Raw genomic sequence first — 21,638 nt, 5'->3', positions numbered from 1 at the left:
CTGTTGCAAAGCCCAGTAAACTAAATTCTCTAGTCGATTTGCTTTTGATTTTAAATCAGTTTTAATATCCTGGTTTATTATTTTCAAATAATATTAGCTGGATGAATGTGATTAGACGGACTAAACTGACCACACCATAATCCCAGACTCCAGGCTGTTCCATAGGCACATCGTATATGTTTCTCAGATTAGAGCAAAGTAAATGCTTTGTTGAAACTGGAAGATGCACTCCAGATTCCACTGCATTCCATTTTCATGTCCTTATTTGACAAACAGTACACAAGGCAACATAAACCAACGCAATGCATTTTTCTATGGCATTTTAGGACCTAACAAACAGAAATAAATGATTGCCAAAGATACAACATGCTGAAATCTCAAAAAATTCAAACCGAAACCTATGGGATTATCTGCTTTCTTCTTACTAGAGGTAGCCATTTCTGTGTTGTTTATTTTTACATTGAGCTGCCATGTAATGTTCAGCAGGGAAGGTCTAAGTTCTCAGGATATACACTATGCTTAGTAATAGCAAGTTACAGGAAAGGCAGGCGCTACAGCAAGAAAAATCATATGGTCCCATATGACATTTATTTAGCTGGACTGACATGGTGATGTCTGAAAGTGATACATTTAGATTAAAAAGAAAGTCTTGTGCTCAGTCTTGTTCCCCAGTTGTTGTGCAAGCTATGAAATCAACCAGGCTTCAACTAAATAACAACCATTCATCTGATTTGGAGAGAGAGCATCCTACCACAGTCTACTTTGCTAATCCAGTGAAAATGTTTTCAGTGCAGTAGGAGTGGGGTTTTAGTGATATGCTCTTCTCCATGTGATTGAAATTTGATAAAATTCAAATGAGAAAGTCATGACAGACTATGATCATTAACCAGCTATAGCTGTTGGAGAAAAAAGTGAGTGGTTTGGCACTATGGGTTTTGTGGGTGTACTACAACCATGCCCAGTACTGCTTGTTTTGGAATTCCCCAAAGAGAATACATAGAGTTAACAGCTGCATCCTGATGTGTGATTACACTGCATACTAGTCCACATGGCAGATGTGCAGCAAAGCCAGGATGTGTGGAACTCAGAAGAGACAGCTGCAGCACAGCAGGGTGAAAGGCATGTCAGTACACTTCCCACACTCCTGAAATCTGCTGCATGTTTCATGGGCAAGAAAGATAGTGTTTTGTTTTTGGGGTTTTTTTTGTTTTTTTTTTTGTTTTGTTTGGTTGGTTTGGGGGGTTTTTTTGGGTTTTTTTGTATAATAAGCCTATAAGATTTGTGGTAGGGTTTACTGAGTGTTACATAGACCTACATGTGATAGGAATTAGGAAGAATTAGGAGTTCAAGAGACAGCCTACTTTTAAATCCAGTTAGGAAAAAGTATAATCTGAAATGTGAGCAAAAAGACAAAAAAAGCAATGTAATTGACAGAAAAGGGTTTTAACAAACCTTAGTTAATATAAAATTAAACAAAAATTATCTTCTGATCTTCTTTCTTGGCCCAGACATGCTTACATACCTGAACATTGTGAATTCCAAAACAGACCTAATAATTATGACAGACTTGTTCACAGCCTTAAACCATGCCACAGCCTTAAACCAGTCTTTCAACCATGTCCTGTATGCCAACTGTCTCTCAACTGTGTATTTTATGTAATTTGTCCTGTATTACTTACCTAATGTCCTGCATTTAGTGTGACACATTGTTTTGACTATACTGCACTATTTTTTTTTTTAAATTCTGCTATTATATGTTTTACACTTGAGGTGTCGGTAGTATAACACCTAAAGTATATTTTGTTATACTGTACACACCTGTATCATGAGAAAAGTGAATTGAAATTATATGCATTTTATAAAATCTTCAAAGTTTTGCAGTTATACATTTTATTATAGCATTTGTGGTTTGTAAGGAAATACATTTTGAGGTATTTAAAGTTATGATCAAAGATAGGCTTTGGTATTCTGAATGCTGTTTTAAGTCGGCCTATATGTTGCACAAGTCTAATTGTCTTGAATTTTCAGTTTATGATACTGTGATGCTGAACAGCACTAATGCTGTGCTTGTCCTGTGCTGGCAAAATGGTTAAACGTTTTCATTTCAAACCATTAATGTTTGTATTGTCAAATAGTTAACTAATTATATTGAGAATTCTGAGATTACATTGCATATTATTTCAGATGCCGCTGTCTTTTTCACTGCTAGAGGGCGCTTATAACGCACACCAAGACGGAAAGGCGGGATTTGCTTAGAACCAACTCAAACAATTGGCGGGTAAATTATGTTGTCGCGACGTGTGCAATGTTGAGACAGGACCGAAGGTTATACATACCTCGAATAAATTACTTAAAAGTTCTTTATCTTATTATGAGTACATTCTATTATCTAAGTGGACAGCTTTCGCTATGGCACCTATCAGAATTAAACATGTTGTCTCATTTACGTCCCAGGTAAACTAGCTAAATTAAAGTGTTGGAGCTAGCTATGCTAGTATTTTATTGAGCTAGGTGGCTTATTAGTTAGCTCATATAGCTAGCTTGCTAGCTAAGATAGAGTTCTGCAACCAACTCAGATTTTTCATTGCAGAACTAACGTAAACCTTTGCTATCGCTTTAATTAGCTAATTAGGCACGTAGCTAGTATTGCTACTAAAATGGTAAAATGTTAGAAAGCTACAAAGGTTAGCTACTATTATTATTTTTGTTAAGATATTAAATTGTCTTTGCAGGATCTAAAGAGCTGTGTGGCCAATCTGTGCGACACCACTGTAGACAGCAGACCGTGGCTGTGTAGTCCATTAGACCGCAGCGGGGTCCTTAAAGTAGACCTTCAGCTGGAACGAGCTTCTACCATCGGATACATTGACGTTGGTGAGTGGTTTAGCTATAGAAATATCTTAAAGTTAGCGTCCTAAGGTTTTGGGGTTTTTTTTACAGTCACCGTGACGGCCTTAAATAATTCACTCTTTGGTTCGTGTAATTCATGCGTAATAAACTTGGCAATGAGGGAAAAAATGTACTACTTCTCCAGATAACCTGTAAAAGATAAACCGATGAGACTTCAAGACTAACAGAAGTTGATTTTGTTTACAAACGCGAAACTGCCAGTGTGGAGAATGCATAATATGTTGTGTCACCACACCATATTATATTATTCACCACATAAATGGGTTGTTAGCTGAATGAACCTTTGTCCATACTGGAGAGACTAATTACCAGTAGCCTAACAGACAGCAGGCAATATATTTTGTAGCCTGATGGCCACAAAACGCTTCTTTCTTAAGCATGTTTTTAGCACCATAGTACATTTATTTGAGATTCCTTTTGCCAACCTACAGTCTTCCAAACATGTTGTCGCTGTTCATATTGTGTATTTGTTGTATATGTAATGTTTCATGCTTAAGTGTTTTATGCATTTAACTCACTGTTGCTCTTTTGATTTTTTTTTCCCCTTTTAAGGCAACTTTGGTTCTGCATTCATTCAAATAGACGTGGGCCGCTCTTCATGGCCATTAGACCATCCTTATGTCACACTGCTGCCCAATGCGACCCTGATGAGTCCCTCAGATGCACGATGTGGCACAGGAAAGCAGGGTGTTCGAATGTTCAAGAAAGGTGCCACATAATGTTGCCACAGTCACTGGCAAGATCTAATTACGTTACTCACAACTTCTAGAGCCTGTGGGCACCACAAATGTGAAATCATCATCCTCTGGGTGTTAAAAACATTAAAAACTAAGTATAGGTTTGTAAATGTGTCGTGTTCTGCTTGGATATCCTAAGTTTGACTAGATTTAATAGAACAGAAACTAAACGTTTTAAGGTAATCCGTTATACATACATTCACCAGCCAATAGAGTACCGACTGTTACAAAATGAGCATTTAGTTTTTTATATATCACAAATTCAGTAGGAGCTAAAATAATTCTGTTTTATGTCCACTGTCAGCTGACTTCTTGCCTAATGGTGCAGAAGAGAGCTGGGACAGGCTACGGGTCACCTGTAGTCAGCCCTTCAACAAGCGCTGTCAGTTTGGCCTGTCCTTCCTGCGCCTTCGTACTGCTGAGCAGTACAGTGATGAGGCTTCTGGCCCTCTGGAGGGCATGGCTGCTGAAATCCAGGTGACAGACTGCAGGAATGTGCACTCATATCTGTGCAAAGATCTTGCAGTTGGTTTATCTTCAGAAATAAGTCCAGACTGATGTGGTTTAGCCTGTTCTGGACTGGCTGTTTTTAATAAGAAGTGAAAAGTGTATTTTCTAAAAAGTGTCAGGGATGGCACTCACTCAATTTTATTTGTACTGCTGGGATTTTATAGGCTGATACTGGGAGAGTTGCTTGGGTCTATAAATCTGAATCTTTTGAATGGTTTAACAGAGCATACCACATAAGATGCAGTCTGTAAGGGAGTGGCTTTCCAGCCCTGCTGTACAACACACCTTTGGTTCAGAGCTGAGGTGAGCATTTATAAATAGCATTGATAGTATTACAGTGCAGTCTAAAATGTTCTTGAAATTATAATAAATAGATTTGTCTATAAATAGATTTATTATTATTATTATTATTATTATTATGTGATGATCCTTGGCCATGGTGTTCATTTCTGAAGAGCATACAAGGATCTTACTCTCCTCACTCTTTCTATTTCTCTCTCAATCACCCTCTCGCTCGCAGAGGTGACTCCCCAAGAGAGACCCAGAGGAATCATGGGGGTCTGAGCAGGGCAGAGCGCATGCTAAAAGCCACCCAGTCTATCACAAGAGCCCCCCCTGATGCCTTAACCAGCCATCCTTTTAAAGATGAAACCAAGTCCCAGAACACACAATTTGGTAAGAGTTATTTCAGAGGATTTCAGAAAGGCACATTTGAGAGTGATAAAATCTGCATTTATTTGTTTTAGTGGCACCTTCAACTGGAAGTAAAACCAGCACAACTCAGGCGCATAGGAGAAGATCATTAAAAAGGTATGTGTGTGACATGAGCTTACAACCACTGAGTTGCATAAACTTTGAAAACTTTACAAAAACAAATAGGTCTTAATGAAACCACACCTCACACTTAAGCAATGAAGAGGTTCCTTTACAGTGGCTATTATGTCACAGTGTACTATTTGTCATTTTTAGCAGTTATGTATACATACTGTATGACAGGCATAGGATGCGTCTGACATTATCAAACCAGTCAGATTCTTGGAAAAAGTTAGGTAAGCAAATCCAAGGGGCATAAACTAAATCACAGAAGAACCAGTCCAGGGTAAAACAAGAAGACAATCAAAGGTGGAAAACAAGTCAAAAGGAGCAGGCGAAGTAGAAAGCACTGGGGAAACAAAACAGGTCTGTAACAAGCAGTCAGAAAATGCACAGGGAAACACCCAGTACACACAATAGAATAGCGGCTATACTTCTCAGAGAATACACGGAACAGGAGGGAATAAATAGTATTGCCATAATTAGAAACAGGTGACATTTAATAATCTGATGAGTAACTGGTGAAGTTGTGCTGGGGAAGCCGTGAGTTGTAGTTACGAAATGGGGGCAACTGCATGACAATGTGCTAGCAACATTATTTTTCCTTGATTGAAAAAAAATGTCTGGATCTGTTTGCAGTTAAAAATGTAAAGAATATGTCAGTATATTTCTAAGTATCTGTTCTCTAAAAGGAAGCATTCGTTTGTTGTTGTTTAAATGCATATTTATCATTGTATAATCATAATAATCGAAGGCCATCAGGATGTCATAGATGCTCTGTTTTTCAGGCAAAATCAAGCAATCATGGTTTCTACTCCAAAGAGGACCAGATCTTCAGTCAGTGAGAACGCTGCACATAAAACCATCTTAACTGGTACACCAACCAGACCTGGAACCAGGAACAAGATTAAGTCATTTAAATACAGCCCTATCAAAACTAGTATACCAGCTACGTCACCTGCACAGAACAGTCCTGAGTCTCCTGAGACCATATGTCCGTTATGCGGAGGTAAGGGTGTGCACATGTGCACTTTTCATTTTTAAAGTGTTTTTTCCCCTGAATGTCAGTCTGCTCTTTTTATGTCTATCTCTTTGTTTCTAATCCTCTATCTTTGTGTCTCTATGCCTTGCAGTGTCTTTCAGCCAAGACTACTTGCCCCTCCATGCTGCTTCTTGTCAGGATCCTAGTCCAGTTGGGTTTTTGGATGCTACAGAGACAGAGATCATGACCTCTCTGACTACTTCCCCAACTCTTAACATCAACAGAGATGAGCTCACAGTGCCGTGTCCTGTGTGCTCCTTCCGATTCCCTACATTCTGCATTCTGGAGCATGCCAGCACTTGTGGTGACACTGTATGGGTGGACTGAGTAGGTGGGCTGGTGAAGGAAGGCTGTGTGTGTGCAAGAGTGTTCATGCTCTGTGTAGCTGATGAAGTAATGACCAGTGGAGCAGTGGAGAGGGGAACATGTCCAGTGTCCGTAGCCTGCTGAAGACAGGCGATGGTATCATTTGTCAGCTGTCTCCATGCTTTCCAATGACAATATTTGGTATCATGGAGGGACTAGCTTATGTCCCGGCCAGTGGATTGAATATAAGATGCAAATCAGAATAGCCTCAGAAGATGCTTTTATGAATGTTGTTTAAATCCTGTTTAAGTTTCTGTGTTATGTACTCAAATGTTGACAGAACTGTAACAAACAAAAAACATTGGTTGTAAATACATAATTATAATGTTATAGTTGCTTGCTGTTTTAACTTACCTTTTTGTGCCATTTACTGTATATATTGAATATCAGTGGAAAATAAGTTACACATGAATAGCCTCAAGATTGTATGGTGGTTTTTTTTATGAATGTGGTTCAAATACTGTTTAAGTGTATAAATACTATTTATGTACTCAGTTGTTGACAAATCTAACGAATAAATACACAATTCTAATGTTATAGCTGCTTGCTGTTTTAACTGTTCCCTCTTTTTTGGTGTTTACTGAAGAAGAAAAAAAAACATACTGCTCTGTTTTCCTGTGGTTAGATAAGGCTGATTTTAGACAGATTTTGTGGTTCTATTGAGGTGTAAATGTAGACAGGTCTGGTTTAGGATGGAAAGATGTGCAAAAAAAAACAAACTAATGGAGAGACATGAGATGTGAAACTATCAGTGTTACGTTTTTAATTGGACATGCCCTTTGGGAATTGTGAGCTGTTATTTAGTTCAGGAGATAATTGAAGGTGAATTTACGCATTCAGGCGTGTTGACCTGTTAACTCTTCTGTTGTGTAAACCGCTGCAGTCATCCCAATGCAGCACGCGCAATCATTCTGTTCTACTACGGAGTGTTCCAGGAATGACTGGTTCTGTTTTAGCTGGTGTTTGAAATTTCTGGTGGAACTTGAATGTGGATTTCCTGATTTTTCTTTTTTTCTTTTTTTTTAAGCAGCTCTCAAGTAATATTTTTGTTAAGTTTATTTATTTTTCCTGTATTTTGACATGATGGAAAACCTCACGGTAAGATGTAATTTGTGGTCAGATAACGTAGGATGTGTGGTTTTATAGAAAGTCATATATATATATATATATAGTAGATGTGAATGAAGCGTTACTATAAAGTTAAATAAGTCAGTATATATGTATGTCATGTGATGCTTCCTCTGCATCTTATTCCCAAGTAGTGCTTATTTTTAGTGCTTATTTTTAAAGTAATGCTTACTTTAATTTGGGGTGAAGGGGCTATTGAGGCTGAGTGGGATTCACATGTGATACAGAATCTGAAGAGTTATACTTTTTTTTTTCTTGTTTTTTAAAACTACGTGTCTAATGAAACCTGTTGAGACTAAGTCGAATTAACCTTAAGATCAGAACACCTCTGTGTCTAAATGGTTTATTGTTACAAGGGATAACAAGGGAGTTTTAATATTTTTGATGCTTTTTCCTTTTTTTGTGTGTGTGTTTTTAAATGTGCCGAATGTGTTTTTTTTATTGTGAAACAAAAACTACAACAGAATCTTTAACATGATCTAAAGTCTCACCTCCTTATAAAACATTAAATATACACTAATGTAAGTTATTTTGGTGGTTGGGTTTTGGCAACGTAATTGTCATTATCTATCTTACAGGCGGACCAATGGCGAGAGATTGTGAACAAAAAAATGCACTTCCCACCAGAGCTCATCAATGCCATCCACAAGGGGAACATGTCCAATGTCCGTAGCCTGCTGAAGACGGGTGATGGTATCATCCGTCAGCTGGACGAGTCAGAAGACAGGCAGTGGAGAGAAGCACTGAACCTCTCTATCAGACTGGGCAATGAGGACACAATGGACACTCTGCTTCAGGGAGTCAAGTTTGATTTCCGACAGATCCACGAGGCTCTGCTTGTGGCAGTGGACACCAATCAACCATTCATCGTGAAGCGCCTCCTCGACCGACTGGATCAAGAGAAAGGAAACAAAATGGATGTGCGTTCCTTCTCTCAGGCTATTTTTGACCATTCCATTGATGACTCTCAGTTTGCACCCGGGGTCACACCACTGACGCTGGCTTGCCAGAAAGACCTGTATGACATAGTCAACATGCTCACGCAGAAGGGCCATGTCATCCCTTGGCCACACAAGGTCTCATGTGCGTGCCTGGAGTGCCGGAATGGCCGCCAGTATGACCTGCTGAAGTTCTCACTGTCACGCATTAACACCTACCGTGGCTTGGCTAGCCGGGCCTACCTGTCCATCACCTCTGAGGATGCCATGCTTGGTGCCTTTCATCTAAGCCGAGACCTTCGCAGACTCTCCAAGAAGGAGCCTGAGTTCAAGGTCAGACAGGGCTGTGAAATGTATTTATAGAGAAGGCATTCAGATATGTCTTAGTACAGTTCAGAACCTAAATGTCTAGTTATTTTTATCCCCCAGTGCTGTTGATGCATTTTTAAATGCATTACAGATCTAAAATTTTTGCATTGTGCTAATTATTTATGAGGCATGATGAATAACCTCTTTCAGCCCCAGTACCTTGCCCTTGAGGAGCTGTGTCAGGAGTTTGCTGTGGAATTGCTTGGAATGTGCCGAAATCAAAGTGAGGTCACCACCATTCTGAATAACTGTGGGTTTGAGGATGACAGCAGTGAAGATGAGTTTGACAAACAGACATTTGAGGAAGGCATACCGAACTTGAGTCGCTTACGACTCGCTGTCAACTACAACCAGAAGCAGGCAAGTCTTTCCCCCAAGGTTCTCCATAACATCCTCACATGTTAAGGATTGAGATAGTGAAAATAATACTTAAGATTATGAGCACAAACTAAGTTACTAAGTTGCTGTTTTGCATGCCTTTGTTAAATGCTCATAGCATCATTGTGCATTAAATATTTTTGCATGGGGTTTAACCACTACATATATGTTCAGTTTGTAGCCCACCCAATCTGCCAGCAGGTGCTTTCCTCTATCTGGTGTGGAAATTTGTCAGGCTGGAGAGGGAGCACACTGGCTTGGAAACTCTTGGTATCTGTGGGGATTTTCCTCACCATGCCCTTCCTCTGCCTCATCTACTGGATTGCCCCAAAATCAAAGGTATATATGTCCTGTTCATACAAACTGGTTTTAGTGACATTGTTTGAGATCTGAGTGAAGGGGGATACTGCTGAAAGTGGTAACATGAACTGTGCACAGGTAGAACTAGACAGTGATGTTAACTTGTAAATATGAAGCTCACTGAGGAATGCACAGACAGTGAAAAGTGCGATAGTAAGAAGGAGGATGACACAAATATGGTGGTGGAATTAGATATCTGAATTACCAGTTCATAAGTAATTTTTCATTTTGCTGAAATGGCAAAAGCTAAACTAGGGGAAAATTGCTCTGAATTTATAGCAAAAATAACACTGCAAATAAGTATAGACTTAGAAAAGAAGTTTACAGATCTCTCCTCTGAGCCTCATCTGTGTACACAAAATTTCTAAAAGTTAGTTTGTGATTTCTAAATGTTAATATTGACATTTTAATAACTGATATACATGTCACTCATGATGAATGTTTTTCTTTTAGGTGGGGAAAACTTTGAAAATTCCAGTGATCAAATTTCTCCTGCACTCTGCCTCCTATTTGTGGTTTCTCATCATTTTGTTAGGGGAGTCCATTACCATGGAGATGTATCGGGATTCATTTGCATCCAGGCAACAGAACATCTTACACAACTCTTTCCACATGGTGTGGGTGGCTGGTAGGTGTATTTCTTTACCACATGACACACACTTTTCCTTCATTAGAAGTGTTGAATGTCTAATAACTGAATACACCATATAACCATTTCAGCTGTAGTGTAAAAGTCATGACCATTACATGCAGGACAGTGCATCATATATTTTCAGGGTTCTTTTGGTTTGAGTGTAAGGAGGTCTGGATTGAGGGTGTGCGAAGCTACTTCCTGGACCTGTGGAACTGTCTGGATATTATGATGCTCAGCATGTATTTGGCCTCTTTCACCCTGCGTGTGGTTATCATGCTGAAAGGCTATTTCCTGTGCCAGTCACCTGAAAGTCAAGCAGAGTGCATCTACTTTACCCAGACAAGTGAGAAATCAGTCAATCATCTCAATTTATTCAAACCTTAGTACTTCAGGACTTTCTCACTTGTACTCTCCCATTTAGGGGCAAAAAAAGAAGACTTGGAATCCATTTCTCATTGCCAAAACATCATCTCAAGCAGTTTTCCCTTGTGTATATCTATTTAATAGCCCATGTCTCCACAGTGCGTGGGGACTGGCAACAGGAGGACCCTCAGCTGATAGCTGAAGTGCTCTTTGCCGTGACCAGCATGCTGAGTTTCACACGCCTTGCCTACATCCTACCTGCACAAGAGTCTTTGGGAACCCTGCAGATCTCCATCGGGAAGATGATTGACGACATGATAAGGTGTACAAGAAGACAGTGCTGAGCAAATTGGAGTGTTGTCTTCAGTGATGGGGAAGAAAACAGTGAACTGAGCAATGTTTTAAGTGCTTGTGTTTTTAATGCTCTCTGTATTTATTTAGCAAAAACAGGTTTTCAGTCTCTTCCTTGCTTGCTGACTTGGATATTCTCTTTCCAGGTTCTTGTTTATCTTGATGATTATTGGCACAGCCTTTCTATGTGGCATTAATAATATCTACGTTCCTTATGTCATCTCTCCTTATCTTGGAAGGTTTGATGTTTTCACAATCTGCCAATAGTCAATAAATATATAATATTGTTGGCATCAGGTACAGAATTTGCACCACAGGTTGTAATTAAATGCAACACACATCACTTTCTAGGTTTAATGAGACTTTCCAATTTCTGTTCTGGACCATGTTTGGCGTGGTCAACAAGGAATATGTGGATATACCCGACTATGTTGTGGCTCAGTTTGTGGGCAGAATCTTATATGGGATCTTTACACTTCTCATTGTCATTGTGCTGCTCAACATGCTCATTGCCATGATCACAAACTCTTTTCAGAAGATTGAGGTAAGCTTGCTGAGTGAGGTCTTTTTGATTCGCTTTTTCAATGGAATAATGTTATGCGTTCCAAATATGAATAAGAAGCAATGTTATAGTCTTGAGAGTTTGGACTTATCTGCTCTTTTTTCTTTCTCTTTGTTTTTTGTTTCTTTGGTGGAAGGACGATGCTGATGTTGAGTGGAAATTCGCACGCTCCAAGCTTTATTTAAGCTACTTCAGAGAGGGACTCACTATGCCTGTCCCTTTCAACATCATTCCATCACCAAAGGCTGTTTTTTACATCATCCGGTAACATTATTAGTCTCTGTTACTATATCATGTAACAAGGCAAAGCACAATGTTCTTGGAGTTCTGATTTACATGTTATTTCCAGAGCAATTTTCAGAAGAATCTGCTGCTGTTGCAATTTTAGTTCAACTCCAGAGTATCCGCCCATTGTCACTATGGTGAGTTTATATTCATTCCCTTTGAGTCAACTCCATAGATATATGTTTAAAATGTTTACTTGACCTTTAAACTTCTCGTTTCTTTTTTGCATACCCATGAACAGATATATGGATCTAAATGCAAATTACTGTGTATACTATAATATCCATTATTTAGTTTGGAGCAGACCTCTACATTTTATGAACTGTATTTAATCTATCCACTGTTTACTAAGGACACTAATAAAAAAAAATAAATACATAAATAAATAAATAAATAAATATATATATATATATATATATATATATATATATATATATATATATATATATAAATAAAAGTTGCTTAGCAATCCCATTCCAAAACAAGGATTAATATAGTTATTAGAATAATTAAAATTAGCCCTCATTGGAACTTAGGGGCCTAGTTCAAATGCTGAAAAACAGACCCAGACCATTACTGTTGACCATATGCATTACAACACATCTCTGGGTATCTGCTCAACCCAGACTTGCCCATCAGACAATCAAACAATGAAGCCTGGACCTGTTATTGGTTTGTGTTCTACTGCTTTACAGATAAACTGTTGTTGCTACAAAATGCTTCCTTTTCACAATAATTACTTACTGTTGACTAAGGCACATCTATCAGTGCAGAATGTTTTTTTTTTTAAATGAAAAAGGGGGGGAAAATAGGTTTGTGGCAAATGTGGCATCCTATGACTACCAAATTTAAAGTCACAGCTCTTTAGTACAGTGCCAATGTTTGTCTATGAAGATTGCATAGCTGTGCTTGACTTTATACAACTATTGACAATGGGTGTACCTGAAACACCTGAACTCAGTAAGTAAGAGTATCCACATAGTTTTGTCCATATAGTGTATAATCTTAATAATTAGAGTTTTGTCTCATTATCTTGTATCAGGATACACGCATTATTTGCTATGACATTGTTTTCCTTATTGCAGTCAAATGAAATAAATAACGGTGGCACAGATGAGAAGGTGTCATACAAACAGCAAGTCATCCGGGCTCTGGTACAACGCTATATTGAGTCTGCCAGGAGAGAGTTTGAAGAGACAAAACGCAAAGGTATGGCAGAGAAGTCATTTCTACTTCTCATTATCAAAGTCCTACCTACTTTGGGTTTATGTAGTGGATTTAAGGATAAAAAACCTTTTTTGTAATTAGTTTTAAAATGCTACCATATGGATATGTTGGTGATGTTCGTTTATTTACAGATGTTGGAAATCGAATAACAGAGCTAAGTAAAGTGGTTGGCCGCCTTCACACTGAAATGAAGAACATTCACCAGACAATGTTAGACATAGAAGAGGCCCGAGTGGATCCGTCAGGCAAAAGTGCCTCCTCTATCCTTGGAAAGTACATTAGGGGTGCCAAAAACAACTTCATAGGCTTTAACAGTAGTATCTCAACAGAGAGTAGAACAGGCCCTTTGCTAGTCAATGTACACCATCGAGAACCTGATTCCAACACTGATATGGTTGAGGAGAAAGATGCAGGGGATGTGTGTAATGGAAAGACAGATCAGGGTTTGGAAGTGGAAGGAGATGGTGAGGATGAGGCAATGGTTGAGGAAGGAGGATCCTCAGAGATCATGGATGAGGAGGGAGTCATTGATGGAAAGACTGAGGTTACCATGAGCTGTGGACAGGGAGAAATCACCAGTGATGACCATTCAGCAGTAGATATGAAGAACACTGAGCAAGATACAGATAGGGATGCAGGTGATTGTGAGAAGGATGATGAGACAAAGAAGATGGAGGAGGGGAGAGCTACTGAAGGTAAGTCTGAGGAGTTTAGCACACCTGGAGTGAATGTAGTAACTGAGGGGAGAACTGGGATTGTAAGTTTTATGGCTAAACGAATAGAGGAAAGAAATGAAAACGAGACTTCAAATTTTAAAGGCAAGAAGGTAGTTTCTCCCACTAGTAGCAATGGCTCTCATGATACTGGTTTTGGCTCTCAAGAACTAGACCTCTGCCAACAACCCTGAATGACAGATTAGGCTTTCTAGATTTATTATAAACATAGCTGCTATAAAATAAATTTACACCTACCATGAATGATTTCTGTAATGTATTGTAAAATGTGGTACATTTGCTTTCATAAGAATAGGTCCTGTAGCCCAGCCTCCACCTTTACAATAAATTAAACAACTAAATGTGTCATCCTTTATGCACCATAGGCTAAAATTAACATGCTCAATACAGGTCCCGTTAATGTAAAAATATAAGATGACTGTACTTGTATGACATACATTTGGTCTAGGTTAATAAACATCTTAATGCTTAGTATAAAATCTTCCATTGTTTATTATTAGTGCAATTACTGAGTAAACTAAAAGCAGTTACAAGCTGAGTGAGAGCAGTAATTGTCCCTGTGGCCCATGTGCATGTTACAGCTTGCTCAACACCTGCTGTTTGTGACACAGCTGACCAGCCCAACAAGGATCCCTCTATGATTAATTAAATGTGTCGGGGGGGGGTGGGTGGATGGCACAGGCTTGCTTCCTTATTTGTTTTACAGCACACCTATGCACTGGTTTTACCAACATACCTGTCTAACATGGCCTGAATTTAACCTTGAATGTGTGGAAAATGTAAGATTAAGTAAATAAATCACTGATAACCATTATTCAGTGCTAATTTTCTGTACAAACAAACCAACCATATGAAGTAATTATGAAGATTTTAGATATAATTATAAACAGACAATTTTATGAGCCACACATCAGACACTCATCACGATTATCCAGAGAGCACACCATTGCAGCTTTGTTCCGCTCCTTGGTCTCCTCTCTGCTCTTGGTGTCTTGCTTCTCCTTCAGTTTCTCTTTGTTGAGGGTGAACTGGATAGGGTTGGCTGCTGGCTTTGTCCGCAGGTAGTACATGCCAGTCTTGAGGCCCTTTTGAAAGAATTACCCTAGCATTAACACCGTGTTTTGCTCACTTATTCCACCATCATACTCAAAGCTTTAGTGAAAACAAAGACACCAAGACTGACACTGCATGACTCACCTGCTTCCAACCATAAAAGTGCATGCTGGTGAGCTTGCCATAGTTGGGCTCAGCAATGTGGATATTGAGGGACTGGCTCTGGTCAATGAAAGCTCCTCTGTCAGCAGCCATCTTAATAACCACCTTCTGGGAGATCTCCCATACAGTCTTATACAACTCCTTCAGGTCATCTGGGATTGTGGGGATACCCTGCAAAATGAAGTCCATGAAGAAAATCACTGCGTTTACATGCACTTGGGTATTAAGATAATGGGAAAGCCAATAATGGGATTTCTACTTTGCAACCTGCTAAGTCTCACAGAATAATGTGACAAACTTCAAATGTCCTGCTACAGCATTTTGTAAACATGGACTCAATGGTTAATAGTGCAAAATGCTGCCTATCCTCTATACTGATGCAAAGATGGAAACAGCGTTTTTTTTTTTATTGAGCGGGTTCTGCATTCAATTCTGCTACACTTCCAGGACAGCGCTACACTCCATTCAGTTACGGTTTGTGAGCATGCTCAGACTGAGTAATCCAAAAGAAATCAGGATAAGAGTACTGAGTTATTTTGCTGATTTCTTAATCTGATTTCTAGGCCAGAATTTGATCTAAGTAGTTGGGACAAGCTGTTTACATGACCACTTGAATAATCAAACAACTGGCGAAATCAAATTATTAACATTACTAAGTGCATGTAAATGCACTCAGTGAGACATGGTAAGTAAAATAAATGGTGCCCATTTCGTGTACCCTCTGATTTGACAAAGTCTTTACTCACCTGGATCGATCCATTATGAGCAATCAGCTGATTTTTCATGTCTTCGTTCCACAGTCCTCGTTCTGTGAGGTCTTTCAGCAAGTGAGGATTCACAATCTGAAAGATGGACATTACGATGGACATACGATGACTTCAGTAGATTTAGTATTTAAACACATTTCATTAAAAAAATGACTGCTGTACACACATACACAATTAAGATGAACAAAGTGGACTTGTCTCATCAAAGAATCATAAGTGACAATCTTACCTGAAACTCTCCAGACAGTACCCTGCGCGTGTAGATGTTGCTTGTGTAAGGCTCTATGGACTCATTGTTACCCAGAATCTGCGCTGTGGAGGCAGTGGGCATGGGGGCTATCAGCAGACTGTTGCGCACGCCGTGCCTGCAGACAAAACCAAAGCCTGGTTAGTCAGACACATCTGACATTTATGCACTCGAATCATGATGAGGCAGAACAGAGCAGAAAGGAGAGTTCTACTAAAAGGCTGACTTACTTGGCAATCTTCTGCTTCAGGGCCTTCCAGTCGCATAAGTCTGTTGGGGTCCTGTCCCACATGTCATATTGCAGGATCTGACGAGAACAAAAACATGCTCTTAAACACAAGCACAGTATAAAAGAGGTACAGAATACCACTGCTGACTGCCATGCCATCAATGTCAGCAACGGGTGTGGGCTAGGATACAGCCAGGCAGCCCAAACCTAGACAGGAGTAACTGAGGATAAAGGGTCTTGCTCAGGGACCCAACAGCGGCAACTCGGCAGCAGCAGGGCTTGAATAAGCAACCTCCCAACCACAAGCCAAGCACCCTAACCATTGAGCCACCACTGCCCTCTGCTCTTAAAGCCCCAACAAGCTCAAGTGAAGCCCTGTCAGACCAATGATCTAGATTGCAATTGAGACAGCAGGATTTTGTGGTCAGCATTGACGTTACACCTGAAGCTGATCTAGATTAAATCGCAAAGCCTATTGAGCTGTGCTGTGGTTTGGACACTTACACCCTTGCTGACAGGAGAGCCAACGTAGGTCTCATATGGGCCATGCTCAGCAGCCAGCTCACAGCTGGATTCCATGGCAGCATAGTAGATTGTTTCAAAGATTTGCGTGTTGAGCAGCTGAGCTTCTGCACTTTCAAAGGGGAAACGCATGAGGATAAAAGCATCAGCCAGACCCTGTACTCCTATGCCAATGGGCCTGTGACGCTTGTTAGATTTCTCTGCCTTTTTTCGGGGGGGGGGGGGGGGGGGGGGAAGAGAGAGAATCACAATCATAATCAATCATAAAATATTTTCTACAACTGCAAATTGTAGGAAATATTCCACAACAAAACTAAAAATGAAAAACCAACTCACCTCTGGGACAGGGTAAAAATTTATGTCAATGATTTTGTTCAAGTTCCTAACAATAACCTTTGTGACAGATGCCAATTTTTGGAAATCATAGGTTCTCTCAGGTGTGACGTACATGTTGAGAGCAATGGATGCAAGGTTGCACACAGCCACCTAAAAATATAAAACAAGAATATTTTAGATTTTATAAATACATACATTTTAAAAAGGGGTTTATACAAGAAAAAACCCTGCAAAATCTCAAGCCTATGGACTATTTTCCTTTTGCTCATAAGGTATCCACTGACAACATTTAACCATTCTGACATTACTCTATTAAATAATGTGGAATATATGAACCTCATCTTTGCTGGTATACTCTATGACTTCTGTGCAAAGGTTGCTACATTTGATGGTGCCCAGATTCTGCTGGTTGCTCTTCCGATTGCAGGCATCTTTATAGAGCATGTAGGGAGTGCCAGTCTCTGTCTGAGACTCAATGATGGTGTACCACAACTGCTGGGCCTTCACCACTCGCTTCGCCCTGCCATCCTGCTCATACCTACAGTGATGCAAGCATTCATTCAGATCAAAAGACAGCTTGTGTAAAAGAGATGTGTAAAATTTAAAAGATGAGCTGAAAAGATTTTTTTTAAATTATGTTCAAATTAAAATGTGATGTAACCTTAAGACACAAACTAAAACAAGGTCATTCCTGCTTTACACATGCAAGAGTGTACATCATCTTTTACCTCGTGTACAGTTTTTCAAACTCTTCTCCCCAGCATTCATTTAACCCGGGACAGTCATTTGGACACATGAGAGACCAGTCCTGAAAACACAATTAATAGTACAAAATTATTATTATACACTGGAAAGGGCAGGGGGCATATTAGGACCTGAACCGGTTCTCAAAAAGCATCTCTGAGCAGGATTACTGATGTACTTTGCTACTAATAGAGCACAACCCCCCCCCCAATGGGGGAAAAGAAAAAAAAAATTCTGGGATCATTAGCGTTAACTAGACTCCTATAAATGCTGCGTCTCCCCCATTTCTTGTGTCAAGATAAGCAGTAATACAGCTCTTCTCTGATATGCTGTGCCTACCGCATTGGTCTCCACTCTCTTCATGAAGAGGTCAGGGATCCAGAGGGCATAGAACAGATCTCTGGCCCTCTGCTCTTCTTTACCAGTGTTCTTCTTCAGCTCCAGGAAGTCAAAGATGTCAAAGTGCCAGGGCTCCAGGTACATGGCGAACGCTCCAGGCCTCTGAAATTGATGTCAATCAGGTATGAGATATGGTTAATATCAGAAGATCAATGTGAATGTTGAAGACAATACATGTTGAAGTGTGCACCACATTCCATAAACAATAGTCGGTAGGTACGTATGCACGCACGCACACACGCTCTCTAGTGTCTAGTCTTACCTTGTTTCCTCCCTGGTCAACATAGCGTGCTGTGTTGTTGTACACACGGAGCATAGGAACCAGTCCATTTGAATTGCCATTTGTCTGATAAACGGATAAATGTTAGTTTTGATTTCCTCACTTCTGTGATAAATCGATTTGGGCTGTAATTAGATGAATTTGAAAGGCTTACTCCTGCAATGTAACTGCCCGTGGCTCTAATGCAGCTCACTGCCACACCGATGCCTCCAGCAGATTTTGAGATAAGGGCACATTGTTTCAGTGTGTCATAGATCCCTTCAATGCTGTCATCACGCATAGCCAGCAAAAAACAGCTGCAGATATCAAATACATTCATAAAACCAGGTAATTTTTTATGACAAATCAGTAATTATGCAAACATTTGGTTAAATTTTTATCAGTAAGAAGTTGCATCCCTAGCAAATAAATACATTATAGACACACACATGCTAACACTCTGGCATACCATCTGGTAAACTAATCACCTTATTGAGTACAATTAATGGTGTTTTCAAGAATCATATATAAACACCTGATAGAGAGCAACTGCCTACCAAGTACACTGGGTTTAATGCTTGCTTCCGATGCCAAACTGCCCCCTCATGTCTGAATTCTGAAATGCAACATGTCTCCCTCTGTTATGTACCTGGAGAGCTGAGGCCTGTTGGTACCGGCATTAAAGAGCGTAGGTGAGGCATGAGTGAACCACTTCTCAGATAGCAGGTTGTAGGTCTCAATGGCAGCAGCAATATCCTCCTTATGGATCCCAACTGCTACTCTCATTAGCATGTGCTGAGGCCTCTCTGCGACTGTACACAGACATGGAAAACCAGAGTGAATTCCATTTCACACTCTTTGCTGCTTAAAATCAGAAACATCCAGAAATAGCTTGAATACCTTAATTGTAAATCATACCTTTTCCATTTATCTTAAGCAAATATGACCGTTCCAAAGTCTAGAAAAATATAGAAATGTACAGTAGTAGCAAGGCAATTTGTTTACAACTGTCATAGTGGTCTGTGGTTATCAACCATACACCAAGTGTTCTTATGAGACTTAAAACTACCTTGAAGCCAAAGAAATTGTACGAGAAATCCCTGTCATAGATGATGGCTGAATTGAGGCGCTGTTAAGAGGAGAAAGAGGGTATAACCAAAAAATTTAGTATAATAGTTTTAGACAATACTACACAAGCAGAATGTAGGAAAAGAAATGTGTCAGTTCTCTTACATCCTTATTTTCCAAGACTACGTCAAGGGTCTCTTTGGAGATCATAGGTGAGTGCCATTTATTCAATGGATTAACATAGTTATAAAGGTCCTCCATAACATCTGAAATTAGTGTAAGAAAAACACAGACAAGCTCTCAAGTAGCCCTTCAAATATGCTCAGGAGATGCACAAGGAAAGCATACATTCCATACATGATTACTTACCACTGAAGACCTTTTTGGTCTCCTTGTGCAGGTTGGAGACTGCAATGCGGGCTGCCAGGATGGCATAGTCAGGGTGTTTGGTGGTGAGAGTGGCTGCAGTCTCTGCAGCTAGTGTGTCCAGCTCAACAGTAGTCACACCGCTGTACAGGCCCTGGATAACCTTCATGGTGATCTGAGTCTGTGAACATAGAAACATGATGCAAATGTTTAGCAATATATCATTCAAGTCACAAAAGTAGTAAAATTAAAAAAATTCTTTTTAAAAAGATGCAAAGGATTGTTTACTAATCATACAAGGGGAAGGGCCATAAAAAATTTATACACACAGGATCAACAAATTCAGCATTAAGTCCATAGCAGAGCTTCTGAATACGTGAGGTGATTTTATCAAACATAACACGCTCCTGGCGTCCATCTGCAAAAATAGAAAACACTGGTTACTATGTAGTTTAAATGCCTTAAGCTTGCTTGCTGTTGGCCAAACAAGAGAGAACATATCAGAGAGCACCACACAGCTTTGACAGCTGTTTAGTCTGAAAATTACTCACATTCGAAATGCATTGGTTAAGAAGCAACGAGTTTAATGTCTAACCCATGAATAGCCTTTGTCCATAAGAAAGACAATATGGAAACTGGTTTAACTCAGTTCTAATAAATATTTATATGAAGAGAATATTGAACTAAAAAAATAATTAGGATAAGTCTATGTAAACGTTAACTAGCATTAGCAGATGGCTAGCTAGTGTTCTTTACAAATCGCCACAGGCCATTTGGCGCCAACAAAAGTGACAATAGAATAAGGTAGTTAGGTTAGCTAGTTAGTAAGTTAAACAAATAAATCCAAAAAGCGGTGATGGCAACATATGATTCGGAAATTTGCTAATTCGTTAGGTTAGATAACTACCTTTAACTTAAATGCGCTTTCTGGTAGATGGCCAAAATGTTGCGAAAATTACAGTACTTATTTATAAAATAGCTAGCTAGTTAGCTAACCCAGCTAGCGGTTAGCTAACCTATGCAATTAGTCAAAAACTAAGAGCCGTCTTCAGTTTCGTGGTTTGATGCTTTCTACCTTTTAGTTAACTTGGCCAGCCAGCTGATATAATATTCTACTCCTCTTTTCTCAATTGTACAAAAACAAAACATCTGGTTGCTCCCGATAGCTATCTAGCGATAAGAATATATCCATGTTAGCCATCTTAGCAACATTGGAAAAACCGTTAGCCAGCAAAATAATGGTACAAATTAGACTTGGCTAGATTGACCATTAGGTTAGATAGCGTCAGCCAATTTCCAAAGCCATGGCAGCTAATTTTCACTCAATGGTTTCACGATACGTTAATATTATCTGCTAGCTAGTTAGTCCGTTAGTAAGATATTTTCAACATATTTAGCAACAAATAGCTAACTAAAGAACTGAAACCTTACTAATCAGAAATGCATTTACCATACAAGAGGCGTGGCTGGCTAAAAAAAACTCACCTCGCTTGATCACGTGCATATTTTTGAAGAAAAGTGCAAAACAAATTCTAGAATCAGAACTGAGGTCTGGCATCAACTCTTGACCAGCTGAAGTAGGAAATAAAGCTCGAAAAACTTCAAATCGCGCCAGAAAGACCGGAAATGACGTGCGAGAACTGAGGGTTGTCTATGGTGGCCGTTTAGGTTGAAATCTATGGAGCCGTTTAGGGTGAAATCAGTGAAACACTTGCACACACGCACACTACTTGCACATACCTATGAAACACTTACACATACCTATGAAACACTTGCGCA

General features: G+C 39.5%; 2 protein-coding genes across 4 annotated transcripts; one reads left to right on the top strand and one right to left on the bottom strand.

Moving 5' to 3' along the window:
• Positions 1-2,284: 2,284 nt before the first annotated feature.
• Positions 2,285-13,399, top strand: LOC113575158 (short transient receptor potential channel 2-like). Its single transcript, XM_081719022.1, has 23 exons — positions 2,285-2,454; positions 2,733-2,874; positions 3,463-3,618; positions 3,952-4,124; positions 4,381-4,460; positions 4,678-4,832; positions 4,904-4,967; positions 5,759-5,979; positions 6,104-6,337; positions 7,433-7,476; positions 8,085-8,777; positions 8,964-9,173; positions 9,366-9,530; positions 10,005-10,179; positions 10,328-10,528; positions 10,708-10,870; positions 11,046-11,138; positions 11,251-11,443; positions 11,598-11,725; positions 11,811-11,883; positions 12,832-12,955; positions 13,105-13,287; positions 13,377-13,399. The coding sequence occupies exons 1-23, from the start codon at positions 2,410-2,412 to the stop codon at positions 13,397-13,399; spliced, it is 3,738 nt and encodes a 1,245-aa protein (XP_081575148.1). The 5' UTR covers positions 2,285-2,409.
• rrm1 (ribonucleotide reductase M1 polypeptide) lies at positions 13,073-21,501 on the bottom strand. 3 transcript variants are annotated; one of them, XM_081719508.1, is made up of 20 exons: positions 21,345-21,501; positions 20,189-20,277; positions 19,863-20,040; positions 19,659-19,759; positions 19,495-19,554; positions 19,344-19,383; positions 19,075-19,237; positions 18,601-18,742; positions 18,429-18,512; positions 18,107-18,268; positions 17,752-17,831; positions 17,360-17,561; positions 17,024-17,173; positions 16,670-16,891; positions 16,167-16,243; positions 15,919-16,054; positions 15,669-15,764; positions 14,905-15,093; positions 14,652-14,792; positions 13,073-13,528 (listed from the first exon to the last, which is right to left on the bottom strand). In XM_081719508.1, the coding sequence occupies exons 1-20, from the start codon at positions 21,415-21,417 to the stop codon at positions 13,412-13,414; spliced, it is 2,502 nt and encodes an 833-aa protein (XP_081575634.1). In that variant the 5' UTR covers positions 21,418-21,501; the 3' UTR covers positions 13,073-13,411. The 3 variants fall into 3 exon arrangements, with proteins under 3 accessions (XP_081575634.1, XP_081575635.1, XP_026860346.2); XM_081719509.1 differs by lacking the exon at positions 21,345-21,501 and adding an exon at positions 20,411-21,244; XM_027004545.3 differs by lacking the exon at positions 13,073-13,528 and having other exon boundaries at positions 13,889-14,792.
• Positions 21,502-21,638: the final 137 nt, after the last annotated feature.

The sequence above is a fragment of the Electrophorus electricus genome, chromosome 8 (genome assembly GCF_041902795.1).
Source record: "Electrophorus electricus isolate QZ-2024a chromosome 8, ASM4190279v1, whole genome shotgun sequence".
NCBI lineage: Eukaryota > Metazoa > Chordata > Actinopteri > Gymnotiformes > Gymnotidae > Electrophorus > Electrophorus electricus.
Note: the sequence above shows the minus strand (reverse complement) of the source record. Positions and strands in the feature narration are given on the sequence as shown.

Coding starts and splice junctions, on each gene's coding strand:
- LOC113575158 (XM_081719022.1), top strand. CDS start 2,410: ATGGCACCTATCAGAATTAAACATGTTGTCTCATTTACGTCCCAG. Junction 3,619..3,951: donor TGTTCGAATGTTCAAGAAAG/GTGCCACATAAT, acceptor GTCCACTGTCAG/CTGACTTCTTGCCTAATGGT. Junction 10,180..10,327: donor CCACATGGTGTGGGTGGCTG/GTAGGTGTATTT, acceptor ATATATTTTCAG/GGTTCTTTTGGTTTGAGTGT.
- rrm1 (XM_081719508.1), bottom strand. CDS start 21,417: ATGCCAGACCTCAGTTCTGATTCTAGAATTTGTTTTGCACTTTTCTTC. Junction 16,244..16,669: donor GCTCTCCTGTCAGCAAGGGT/GTAAGTGTCCAA, acceptor TGTTCTCGTCAG/ATCCTGCAATATGACATGTG. Junction 14,793..14,904: donor ACTTTTATGGTTGGAAGCAG/GTGAGTCATGCA, acceptor TTCTTTCAAAAG/GGCCTCAAGACTGGCATGTA.